Source organism: Rhinatrema bivittatum, chromosome 4, assembly GCF_901001135.1.
Source record: "Rhinatrema bivittatum chromosome 4, aRhiBiv1.1, whole genome shotgun sequence".
NCBI lineage: Eukaryota > Metazoa > Chordata > Amphibia > Gymnophiona > Rhinatrematidae > Rhinatrema > Rhinatrema bivittatum.
This window is the reverse complement of record NC_042618.1, coordinates 32,604,493-32,617,791: the sequence shown is the minus strand read 5'-3', so window position 1 is coordinate 32,617,791 and position 13,299 is coordinate 32,604,493. Positions and strand designations below refer to the sequence as shown.

Genomic DNA, 13,299 nt, shown 5'->3' with positions numbered 1-13,299 from the left:
ATTGAGTAGATTAAAAGGGCCATTGCTGCTTAGAGCTTGAAACACCAGAGTCCTTAACTTAAACCTGGCCCAGTCAACAATAAAGAGCTAGTGCAGGCTTCATAAAAAAAAAAGAGTGGCATTTGTTTGACTCTGATATCCCAGTACTACTCTGCACCATATTCGGAACCATCTTGCTGGTGGCTTCTGCCTTTCACATCAGTCCTTCGTTTTTCCCATCTTATTCCCAAGGCCTTACGCCTATAGGTGAGAGAAAGCGCTTCAGATGTTGGGCTGCAAAAGGGCATTGGCCTACTACTTGAAGGGAATGCAGCCTCATCATCAAGCCTCACAACTGTTTGTGTCCTTTGATCCCAACAGGCTGGGAATAGCAGTTGACAAGTGTACCATCGGGACTCGTCAAGTTAAGCCATGGCTGCGTCAGTTGCTCATCTGAAGGCTGTTTCCATTGAAGACATTTACAAAGCGCTGAACGCTATCTGTATAGAAGTTGTGGAATACAAGATTTTTAAAGAAATAAGACTGCAACTTGGTCATCTGTGCACGCCTTCATATTTCACTACTGTCTGGAGAACCTCTCCAGACTTGTCAGCTTTGGGCAGGCAGTTTTGCATAACCTGTTCTCGGGGTAGTCCACTCTGCATAGAGAAGCCAGGTTTACCTTTTCAGTAGATGCTCCACTTCTGCAACCCTCAGCAAGGGACTCCGCACTCATCATTGCTGATTCAGCCCTGCTTGTCAATTGGAGAAAAACAGGTTTGCTTATTGTAAATGGTGTTCTCTGTTGAAAGCAGGTTGAATTAGCCATATTTTACAACTACCTACCTCCCTGAAGAGTTGCCTACCTACCTGAAATTGAAGTACAAATGAACTGAAGAGGTTCACAAGGTCGTGCTCGTGCATGCTCAGTAGGGTCAAAGCTCTACTGAGCTAGAGAGAAGGGTCCGTTCGATGCTGTCAGATGATGTCACCCACTTGTCATGGATAATTTATCCTGTCTATGGAGAACACCATTTATGGTAAGCAAACATGCTTAAATTGGTCAAGAAAATATCATCCCAAGCAGCAAAAGATAAAGACACAGGAGTCCGATGGCAGCGAATAACGCTGAAACTGCGACTAGGCTGCTGAATGCTGCAACTATCATGGAGTTAATGGCAGCAGTGGTTAAAGCTTTGGACTCTGAGATTAATAAAATATATGATAAACTCAGTTATGTCCACTTTTATCTCTTTTGGTAAGTGTATGATGGAGGTGTAGCTGAGGGTATAGAATTTGTTGGATGATATTCAAGGTGCTACAGGAGACCTGGAGAATTAGAGTCCGGGCAGAGGTACAAAGAGAAGGGTGAAGATGTAGAGAACAGATCTCTGAGGAGTAATTTGAGATTTGTGTGTGGCCAAGAGTGAACTCTAGGGATATCTGGAAACCTAGCTTTCGATTGAACTAGGCCAGGGGGAGTATTATGGCTGTTTTCGGTGGAGACTTTCAGCAGGCCAACCTGTGGGCCTGCAGAAAGAATCCGCTGGGAGATCACATGTGGTGATTGCATGAATTTTGAATTTTGCACTTGAACTTGTAATATTAAAAGCTCTTTAGGGTGGCAAGCAATTCCTTACAACAGTAAAGTGTAGATATTCCAGTACTGCTCAGCTAAACTATCTGTGAAATGTCATGAGTTTGCACTATTGTGCTCCAAACCTCATGATTTGAAAATTCACTGCACTCTGCTTTATCCTGCAAAGCTGCATGTAACTTTTATAATGGAGAAGCTACATGCTTCAGTTTGGTACCAAAGACTCAGAAATTTGTCTTGCAATTGGAAAAGGAGGTGAGTGAAGGCCGCAGATGAACAGAAGACTGATAAAGTGAATTAGAGCCAGGAGTGTGACCCTGACTTGATAATTAAATAACTCTGATTCTCTTATTTGGTACGGATGAGAATAAGGAAGTTCTTTGCTACTATTAACACGATGCTATGTGATATAAAAAAAAATATATATATATTAGTGATGCAAGACATAATTGGGTTGAAAGCTGATTGGTTTTACCAGGACTAGCATAGATACCAGCTTCAAAATCTGCCACACGCAAAATAAGTTAAGCATGCTCAGCCATTGTACATTGGAGAACACAAAGGATAGAACTCAACTCTGCATGGTTTTGCTGTGCAGAACTTGAGGCTCTCTTTTTTTTTTTTTTTTTTCAGTGAAGAAATATGCAGGCAAGCTTCCAACTGTCTGCAATGACATAAGCTTGGCATAGTATAGATATATTATGCTAATATTGGTTAATGCAAAATGGACATTAAGCATGGCTAAGAACTCTTTTCAGATTCCATCTGTGGTTGAGCAGCGGACTATACAACATTATGGAGTCCAGAACGTCATTTGGTGTTGGATCAGGAAGCTGACTGTGTCTGGACTGAATAAGTGGATTGCTTATAGGCGTTCAAGGTTTAATCTGGACAGTTAAGAGTCGCACATGCCTGCTAAAAAGATCAATGTAGAAGTAATGTGCTATTAATCTACCTTTATGAATATATTGATATTGGACTTTTTCGAGACAATTTAGGGAGGATGGGAATTAAAAGGGTAACTATGCTATGGATATATAGGTTGTGACTTTTTTTTTTTTTAATTGTGTATTTAGCTCATGCCTTTTCATTGGTACCTCAAGACGAGTTACAGTAAGTATTTCCCCTGTTCCCAGAGGGCTCACAATCTAATTTTGTCCCTGAAGTAATGGAGAATGAAGTGACATTTCCAAGACCACAAGAGTGGCAACGATAAGGTTGGCGTAACTGATAGCGGGTGGGGTAGGGCAGGATACCATGCATGGACAGTGAGTAGTTTGTGTGGAGGGGGGGGGGAGAAATTATGGGATCACTTAACTTACCAAGTAATCTCACACAGGGGAAACGTTTGTGGAACCATGGGGGGTACGATAGGTGCAAGAACCCGGACTGGCAAGTCCTCGCTCAGAATATGGAGGGAGAAATTTTTTCTGGGACAGATTTTGTTTCTGAGAGGTGAGTAGAAGTGGGATGACATTAATTTCCTGGAATGTGGGAGAAATTAATTCTGCAATTTAAAAGGCAAAAAATTGTAAATTCTGTAAAGAAACAAAAGCTGATGATATGGTGTTCTAGGAAACACATGCATTTATTTCTTTACAATAATTTCTATTCCACCTAATTGCCAGGTTCTGTTCTAGCCGGCTTACAGAACATGAAACACATATAGCAAACAAAATCAAAATTTAAACTATCTTAAGCAGAAAAAATGGAAATGTTGGTGATGTGTGGTTCATTTCTGCTGTTACCAAGAGAGATGGCATGGCCCTTTTTGGTACATAAATCTATTTCTTTGGTGGTCAAACAGGAAATAAAGATCCTGGAGGTGTGTGTTGATATTGGAAGCAGAACTGTTTGGCCAGCTTGCTCTGTGTAACCTTCATGCATCAAATAATTGGGGTAGATTTTCAAAGGGGTATGCGCGTAGGATACGCGCGTACCCCCCGAAAACCTACCCCAAACCCCCCCCTGTGTACGCCGAGCCTATTTTGCATAGGCTCGGCGGCGCGCACAAGCCTCGGGATGCGCGTCGGGGGGCGTGGCGGTCGTGACGCGGCGTTTCGGGGGCGTGGTGCAGGTGACTCGACGTTTCGGGTGCGGCGCCGCAGGCGTGGTTTCGACCCGGGGCGTTCCGGGGGCATGGCCGCGCCCTCCAGAACAGCCCCTGGGTCAGGTGATGGCGCGCCAGCAGCCCGCTGGTGCGCGCAGATTTACGCCTGCCTCTGGCAGGCGTAAATCTGGCGATAAAGGTAGGGGGGGGTTTAGATAGGGCCGGGGGGTGTGGGTTAGGGAGGGGAAGGTGAGGGGAGGGCGAAAGAAAGTTCCCTCCGAGGCCGCTCCGATTTAGGAGCTGCCTCGGAGGGAACGGAGGCAGGCTGCGCGGCTTGGTGCACGCAGGCTGCCCAAAATCGGCAGCCTTGCACGCGCCGATCCCAGATTTTAATGGATACGCGCGGCTACGTGCGTATCTATTGAAATCCCGCGTACTCTTGTTCGCGCCTGGTATGCGAACAAAAGTACGTGCTCGCACAAAATTATAAAATCCACCCCAGCATGAATACTCCTTTCAGAGTGATATTGAAGAAGGTGATAGGTTATGAACTAGAACTTTAATTATGGGGGCCTGGGGACTTGAGTGCCTAACCCGACTTTAGGTTGACTAAATGATTTGTCTAATGAGAGAGTGCATTCTAAAAAAAGGAATCCCCTTTCTGAATAATAATTTGAATATGGTTGGCACTTGGGAGAATATTGCACCCTAAAGATTTCACTCATTTTTCTTACGCCCGTTCCTTATTTTCTAGGATCGACTATCTTTTGGCATCCAGGAACAGTTTTTCTAAGATAGCTGAAGCGTGGTTTTGGAATAATTGAGATGGCAGATCATGCTCTAGTTTGAATTTTGGCAAATTGAGGTAGTGGACATTTTGGGCACAGGCACTGGAAATCCCCTATGTAGTCATGGACCCTAGTAGTCATGGACATTTAAATAAAGGTGGGAAGGATTTCTAGAACAGAATTGTGGTCATCTTGGTACTCCGAACAGGATTATCAAAATGACCAGGATTATATTTTACTGATCAAGGGTAATTTTAGATTTTCTACCAGGAGGTAAATTTCAAAATTTCTATAAGTGGGTCAGGATGGGTGGTATTCAGATTCTGCATGCGAGAGGTAACAGAGCTGAGATGTCATTTCAGCAGTTGAAGGAATGTACGATTTGACAATTATTTTTTTGCATATTTGCAACAGATATTGTCCAGTCTCTAGTTTTTATCTCTATGAATTTGGGAGCAAAGCTTTAGGATTTTATTTTTTTTTAACATAGAACAAATGGAGCGAACCGTGATATCTGGACCTCATATATAGCCTTACAAAAGTTAGATTGTAAACCTCATGCAAAGATTTCTTAATTAAGTGGCTTGGAGATGTAGATATTTCTCTTACAGTTGATAACTTGGCAGTTTTAGGAGACTTAAAAAAAAAATTACAGGGAACATATATTTGAGAGATATACAATACACATTTCTATATAGGGCTTATATTTCCCAGGTTTGTGCATATAAAGCTAAATTTGCAGTTGGATATTTATGAGAAATGTTGTTCCAGTCTTGGATCTTTAACACCCGCCTTTTGGTCTTTCCCCCAAATTCAGATTTTTTTTTACCATAGAATCACCAGCTTTCTCAGTAAGATTTTAGGTCAAACTATTCAGTGTACAAAGGAAGCTGTATTTGATATTTCATTGTTAAGAATTAGAGAGAGGAAAATGTTTGCAGGAAGATTTTTTGTTAGGGAAAAAAAATCGATGTTACTGTATGTAGAGATACTGTGCCGCCTTCATACTGGCACTGGCATAATCTATTACACAATATGATGCAGATGGAAAATTTGGCAAGGAGAACTATATTTTTGCAAAGGAGATCTTTTCTAGTTACTTGAGAAAGATGCAAGATCCCATAGCAGTGTTCTAAACATAAGTGTAATCCCTCAGCTGAAATCTTCAATTAAGACTCCAAGGGCTTAAGATGTCTGTACCTCCTATAGTGGCTTGCAAAAGTATTCGACCCCTTAAGGTCAGCAGATTTGTGTGGCTTGCAAATGGCACTTACACAGATTGTTCCAGACAGTATGTATATTACAAACTTGCATGCACTTAAAGTAAATTTTCAACGTCACAATTAATTATTTCTCTGCATTTTTTATAAACTAAAATTAGAAACTGAAAAATGCTGCTTGCATAATTATTCAACCCCTGTGCTGTGGAAGCTCCAAGTTTACACAGATGAAAGATATTGCCCTAACATTTGGCTTACAGTTGACCTCTATTTATGAATCATTTAAAAAAAATAATAATAATCAGGTTTTCTGGATAAAAAAACAACCCTAATGCCAGGTCAGTCTGTGAAAATGAAGTCCAAAGATCATTCTAAAGAAATTAAAGATAAAGTAATAGACATGCACAAGATAGGAAAAAGCTAGAAAATAATATCCAAGTGCTTTGATATCCCAGTGAGCACTGTTGGATCAGTTGTGAGGAAATGGAAGCTGCATCATATCAGGCAGACGCTGCCTAGAGAAGGCCATTCCTCAAAACTCAGCGTCTGAGCAAGGAGACGACTTGTGAGAGAAGCCCCAGAGAGGACAACAGTCACTTAGAAGGAGCTAATGAGTTCAGTGGCTGAGAAGGGAGTGGAGTTGCACCAGTCAACCATATCCAGAGCCCTGCATACAACTGGCCTGCATGGGAGGGTGGCTAGAAAGAAGCCATTACTGAAGAAAAATCACAAAGCGCATCTGGAGTTTGCCAGAAAGCATCAGTGATCCAGCTAACATGTGGGATAAGGATTTGTGATCAGATGAGACAAAAATAGAGCTTTTTGGCTAAAATTCAAAACGCTATGTGTGGCACAAACCTAACACTGCCCATTCCTCAGCAGACACATCCCAACAGTAAAGTTAAGGGGGTGGCAGCATCATATTGTGGAGATGCTTTTCCTCACTGGGGATGGGCATCTTGTTAAAACCGAAGGATGGATGGATGGCGGAACATACAGGGAGATACTCTAAGACAACCTGCTTTGGTCTGCTAACTTGGAAGAAAGTTCACCTTGCAGCAGGACAATGACCCCAAGCACAAAGCCAAAGCAACATAGTGGTTGATCAATAAAAAGGTGAATGTTCTGCAATGGCCAAGTCAAAGTCCAGTTCTCAATCCAATCGAGAATCTGTGGCACTCTTTGAAAATTGCAGTCCATAAGCATCATCCAATCATCCTGAATAACCTGGAGCAAATCTGCCAGGAAGAATGGGCAAAAGTCACTTCCAAACAGTGTGCAAAATTGGTAGAAACTTACCACAGCAGACTTAAAGCTGTTATTGCAGAGAGAGATGGTTCTACCAAGTACTAGTCTTTAGGGGTTGAATACTTATGCAAGCAGCAATTTTCAGTTTTTAATTTTATTTTACAAAAAACGCAGAGAAATAATGAATTGTGACTTTGAAAATTTACTTTAAGAGCGTACTGGCTTGCAATAAACATACTGTCTGGAACAATCTGTGTAAGGGTCATTTCTAATCTACACAAGTCTGCTGACTTTTTAGGGGGTCAAATACTTTTGCAAGCCACTGTATATGTCTATAATCCCATTTTCCTCCAGGATTCCCCGGAAGGGGGGAGAATGACCACTCTTCAAGGCCCTGAGCGTTTTCCAAAAAGTCTTTAAGGTATAAGCACGCTGGATTCTGGATGAGGTTCCATCATAACTTTACTGATAGTTAATTGTGAACTGAAGTAAATAACAATGTATAAGTCCTTGTTCGATACACTTCATTACATAATCCTTTAACAATAAATCTGTGACTTTGTAAAAGTGAAAATATCAGATTTTTTTTCCTTCCAGATCCCTTCCTAATTACAGGGGCAGTTTTGGAGCTTCCTCACAAAATAGTGGATAGGATACTTGACTTGGTCTAGATGGTAGGCGGTAAATAATCAGGTTAAACGCGCGGCAAAACGGCAGGGTAAAATAGCGATAGTCGGGGCGCGCGTTACTGTATGGGAGGGAATAGCTAATTCGATGGTTTACATCTAATATACATGCCGTGGGCGGAAGGGGTTACCCGGTGATTTAAAGAGGCGGTGAGGATGGGTTAAAGGGGATAGTGTATCGCAGGAAGGGCTAACGCGGCCGGAAAGTGAGTAGAAAGCGAGTTAGGAGCGGGGTAACCGCGGCCGCACTTTACTGTATCGGGCTGATAGACAGAGACTGTAGGACAATGATCCTAAGCTCAAAGCAAAAGCAACAATGGGGCAACTAAGCAAGAAGAAAGTGAAATGTGCTCCAGTGGCTCAGTCAAATCCCAGACGTGAATCCAAGAGAAAATCTGTGCCAAGACTGGAAGACGGAGGTTCACGGATGATCACCAGCTAATCTGAAAGAGCACTTCTGCTAAGAATGAGCAACAACTGCACAATCCTGCTGTGCAAAGTTGGTGGACACCTAAACAATTCATTTTTTAATTTTTATTTATTTATTCACTTTTATATACCAACATTCGTGTTGACTTCATGTCGGTTTACAGGACAGATCAAATACAGACCAGGTCATTGGTAAAATACAATGTAGCGCAATTCAAACAAATTTTTAACTAAGATAGAAGTTATGGTTGGTTGCTGCAAAAGGGCCTTCCACCAATTATTTATTTTATTTAGCTGTTTTAAATACCGTCGTTCCAGACGAAGATAACAACAATTTACAAGATTCGCATACATATTCTTGGTCAACGACCACATACTGTGTGTTAGCATTCAACTTCTAGTTCAACATTGTATACATGTTCTGGTTCATAGTCATAAATATTCTAGGAAATTACACCAGCTACAATTATTAAATGAAGGGGTATAAAGGTTTATGCCATTAAGACTTTTTTAATTCATAATTATTTTTGGAATATTTCTCTAATCATTCTTTCACAATGAAAATGTAAAGTATGTTATGTAGATCAATGAAACAAACTCCTACTTTATGTTTAAACAAGTTTAAAGATATAAGAAACACAAGAATGTCAAACACGCATGCAGAGTACATTTTTATCTTATGTACACCAAGCCAAAATGTGTAAAACAGTTATAGTTGCTTTATACTTCCCATATCCCACTCTTTCATAGTCCAATTATATGACATTTAAAGCAATTTATTCCACCCCGTCTTCACTAACTAAACCCCCCTTCCTCCTTGCCATCGCCCAAGCCCTCCCTCACTTCTACTCCATGACCCTGTTCCTCCCTACTCGCTCCTACTATCCCAGAATTCTACCCATAAGCACTTAGCGCTTAGCAGGCAACCATACAATAAGTCCAATAACCTGCAATACTTATGCAGGTCATTATATTCTTATGTAGAGCCCTACTGAGTCTCTGCTAGGAAGTCCGTATCGTCAGTGTAGACAGAGGAGAATTATACAAAGTGGGTTTCTGTGTTGGTCACTTCCTGTTCCTATAAAAGGGGGGGGGGGGGAACACCTAGAGAGGATGTGGAGTTTCAGTTTAACTTTACTGGAGGAAGGATGGTCTTTCCTTTTATTTTTTGGGAGGGATGACCTTTGGGCCTTATGTGTTGTGGCTTGGGTTTAGACGCGGCTTGCATTTGCAAGTAATTTAAATAGAGTATAGAGCGGTATGTGATCAGAACTGTGCGTGCGGCAAACGAGGGCCTCGGCTGCCACAAACCAAAATGGAGCCAGTGGCCTTTAGCCCCTACCATGTGACAGGGGCTTACCAGTGCCATTTGGTGTAATCCAGGAGCAGCAACCCCTCAGTAATATAACTAGAAAAGCTCTATAAATGGATGTAAGGTCCCTGATTAAGACCGTCTGTATTTCTTATGAAAAATGTTTGCGGTATATGCCTTTAATGTTTCCTCACGAATCCCCCCTATATTGAGGACTTAGTAACTACGTATGGTATTGTTATATTTCATACTGGTAAACTTTATATGTTACAAATTTGGGATTGACCATGTATATCTCTATCAAGGTATTCTTGATTGTAATGCTTAAAAATTGTTATAAATTAAAAAAAAAATTAAATGAAATTAACTTAAGCGGCAGCAGCCCTCGCTCCCCTTCCCGATTAAAATGAATAAATAAAAATCTAAAGTTGAGACTGGGAAGAGCGACTCCCCTGCTGGGCCAATCCCCATTGAGAACCCAGTGCTGAAGGGGGATTGGCTCATTCGCTGTCGGTGAAGTGAATACATTAGAAGTGCCTGGAGCTGTTAGAGCTCCCATCACTTCAGTATTAGGAGAGTATTCCCCCCCCACTCTGCATTTCTGCAGCATCCTGGGAGTTCTGGATATGAAGTTAAGGGGCGTGAGGGCTACCACTGCTTAAGTTAATTTTAATGTGTAATTGGGAAGGGGCTGGAGACTGCCACCGTTGTCAACATTTGAAGGGGTGGGGGGGGGGGGGGGGGGGGCGGGGGATAATGACCCCAGGATTGGCACTTAACTGGATATGTTCTTTGAATGTAGACAGTTAAACCTAAAGTTAGCCAGAGATTGATTTACGTTTTAGGAAAAGCTTGAAAGTATTTCTTTTTAAACAGCCATATGATTTTTTTTTTTTTTTTTTTTTTTTAAGATTAAGCGATTTGATTTTAATCTGGTTTTATGCTGATATATGAATGTTTTATTTGTTTATATTACATGTGATTATGGTTTTGAGGTTGTGATTTTGAGTTTGCAGAATATAAGAATATATAAATAAATGCATTGCCTTAACTTGTCATTTTTATTCGCCCAAGAAAAATTATCGGGGGTTAGCAACATCCCTTTGGCAGACACAGCTTATTTAATTCTATGCTTTTTTCCCTCTATTTATTTACTTATCTTACTTATTTTTATTTATTTATTTTAGATTTACATATTTTATGGCACTAGGTCAAATGCCGAATTTGTGATCCACAATGGTTTCTTCTTTGATGATAATTCGCACGATCGGGTGAAAATAAAGCTTGGCGTGAGTAAAAGCGACAGGCTGTATGCCATGAAGTCGGAGGTCTTGGCTCGTGCCGGTATTCCCACGTAAGTGATGCACACCAGTTTGGTGGCTTGGTGTCAACACAAATTACTTCAGACTGTACAAAATCTAATCAGTTATTAAATTGTTGCCCCTTGCAAGTGGCTTCAGGCTTCTTCCTTCTGTTTAACAAATGATGGGAAATCTGAGCTCGATATAACTGTATTGGCCGAGAACATGTTTAAAAAAAAAAAAAAAAAAGAAAGAAAAATCATGAGGGAGTAGAATAGAAAGACTTTTTTTTTTTTTTTTTTGGGGGGGGGGGGGGGGGGGAGGCCTCAGACAGAACCAATTTGTGTTGCTTGCTTCAGAAGGAGCCACAAGTTAACTTGAGATACGGGAGCTGAGCTGGAAATCCAACCTGGATGTACCATTTCACAGCGAAGAACACTGACCGCTAGACAGACAGACAGCTGTAAGACTGAATTTGTCAGTTTTTGATGGGAAGATGCATTAGACCTAAGTAATCTCATAATGGGTTGTCAACATTTTGAAATCACCTGAAGTCCAGTTCATTATTATGTAATGGTTTGGGGTTTTTTTTGCATTTTTCCTATCTAATACGTAAAGGCAGTCATCAGGTTGTGGCAACCACGAGTCATCGTGAGGGTAACACTTGCTGTCCTGGGAGGGAGAGCAAGGGACTTAGATTCCTCTGTGTTTCCAAGAAATGAGGGTCGGTCTTTTTTTTTTTTTTTTTTTTTTTTAATGTTTTCTCTTGGTACAAAATGGAGCGAAATGTAAACATCAGTTCCCTAAAATAATTTGTTGGTGTCATTTTCCACAAGTCTGCCTCAGACTGGTCACCAGGTGTAGAGCGAGTGATGGTTTTTTACAGAACATTATTTGAACTAACCCTTGCTTGTCTAATCTGTCTCTTTTTTTTGTCAGTTCCAGTGTTTTTGCCTTGCACATCACTGAGCCGCCAATCTCTGCCCAGCTTCTGGCGTTCCTTCGAGTGTTTTGTATGACTGAAGGTAAAAAGAAAATCTGCTGATGTGGACTTCTGTTTTTTGAGTTGTGAAAGGATGTGTGGGTCAGAGACAGTTTCGTTGATAGGAAAGATGGAAGAGAAGGTGAATTCCTCCTTACTGAATTGTTAGATGGTCAGATAAGAGGGCTCGCCACTCTCTAGTCTGAATGATCCATCCTTAAGTCCAAACCTCTCAAAACCCACGGTGCTCATTGCCTTGATCCCGTCCTCTGGCAACGGATTCCACAGCTCGATAGTGTTCTGAGTGGAAAAGTACCACCAAAGTGCACTAAACCACAACAACACTTACCAGTCTCAGTACTGATTCATGTCATTTCTATTTATTGTGACATGCAGACTTTTAAAATATAACTTGTTTTGGATTTCACAATCAATAGAATTCTTTTTGTAGGTGGAGAATTTCATGATTATGAAATATGAATTATTAAGAAGACTGATAAGCGTTGTTGCAGTTTAGTGCTGTCCTGTCGAACACTGCCCTGCGATTAGTCTGTTTGCTGGGGGGGGGGGGGTCGGTTTGGGAGGAGAAGGTGCGGGGGGGTGGAAGGAAAGTTCCCTCCGAGGCTGCTCGATTTCGGAGCAGCCTCGGAGAGAACGGAGGCAGGCTGTGCGGCTCGGCGCGCGCAGGCTGCCGATTTTGCGCAGCCTTGTGCGTGCCAACCCCGGATTTTAAAAGATACGTGTGGCTACGCGTGTATCTATTAAAATCCGGCATACTTTTGTTTGCGCGGGCATACTTTTTAAAAATCTGCCCCAGTGTTTTTTCACCCAATTTGATGATTTTCAAAAGAGCTGTCATTTACAGCAAGAACAAACATTGGGAATGACTGGATTTTTCACTCATATGTATAATTTTTTGAAGTATATTTTTCTTTAATATTAATAATTAGTGTTCATGGATATTAATTATTGAAGCATAAAAGGTTGTTTATCCATGTTCTATTGCTAGGTAAATTAGGAACAGTTATTTACTATTTCCAATAGTACAAAGCAAGGGGACATTCCATGAAATTAAAAGGTAAGCAGGTTTAAAACAAATTAGAGCGCGGCTTTTTTTTCACTCTGCACAGTCCAGCTGTGAGATGGTTATCAGAGGATTATGGTCAAGGCATCTAGCATAGCTGAGTTTAAAAAGGGGTTTGGACAAGTTGCTGGAGGAAAAATCCATAAACTGTTAGTGACCAGGTAGACTCGAGAAGGCCACTACTTATTGCGGAGTGAGCGAGAAGGAGCAGATCTGCGAGGTACATCCTAATTACCCGGATTGGCCACAAGCGGAGACAGGATGCTGGGATCGATGGACCTCTAGTCCGACCCAACTTTGGCACATCTTATGTGGTTTGCACCAGGAATTTATGTAATGTCCTGCGAATGTGTGACTGTCCAAACATTTATTTGCATTCAATGTGTCTCAGGAAATGTTCAGTTTTGTTGCTCAGCACAATGGTTGGGTTTTAATGTATTAAACTTTAGCTACCATGCTCTGGACTGCATGTCAGACTTTCTAAAATCGCCCCCGCTCCCCTCAATTTTCTCCAGTCCCCTTGGAATGTCAACTCCATCGCAGGTTTGGTGCGATCTGTGAAGGCACAACGTCCCTTTTTGATGGTACTATTGCTGTAGGATTTGTTGGTTATGAGTTATGTT

At 41.4% G+C, this 13,299-nt stretch overlaps 1 protein-coding gene across 2 annotated transcripts in view; it reads left to right on the top strand.

Annotated features, from left to right (window-relative positions):
• The window catches only part of SETD3 (SET domain containing 3, actin histidine methyltransferase), a 182,043-nt gene that overhangs the window by 152,576 nt on the left and 16,168 nt on the right, over positions 1–13,299 (top strand). For both annotated transcript variants that reach the window (XM_029597913.1, XM_029597912.1), the window contains exons 10-11: positions 10,497–10,663; positions 11,550–11,635. In XM_029597913.1, the coding sequence (XP_029453773.1) occupies positions 10,497–10,663; positions 11,550–11,635 (253 nt within the window). The remainder of the gene's footprint in view (positions 1–10,496; positions 10,664–11,549; positions 11,636–13,299) is intronic.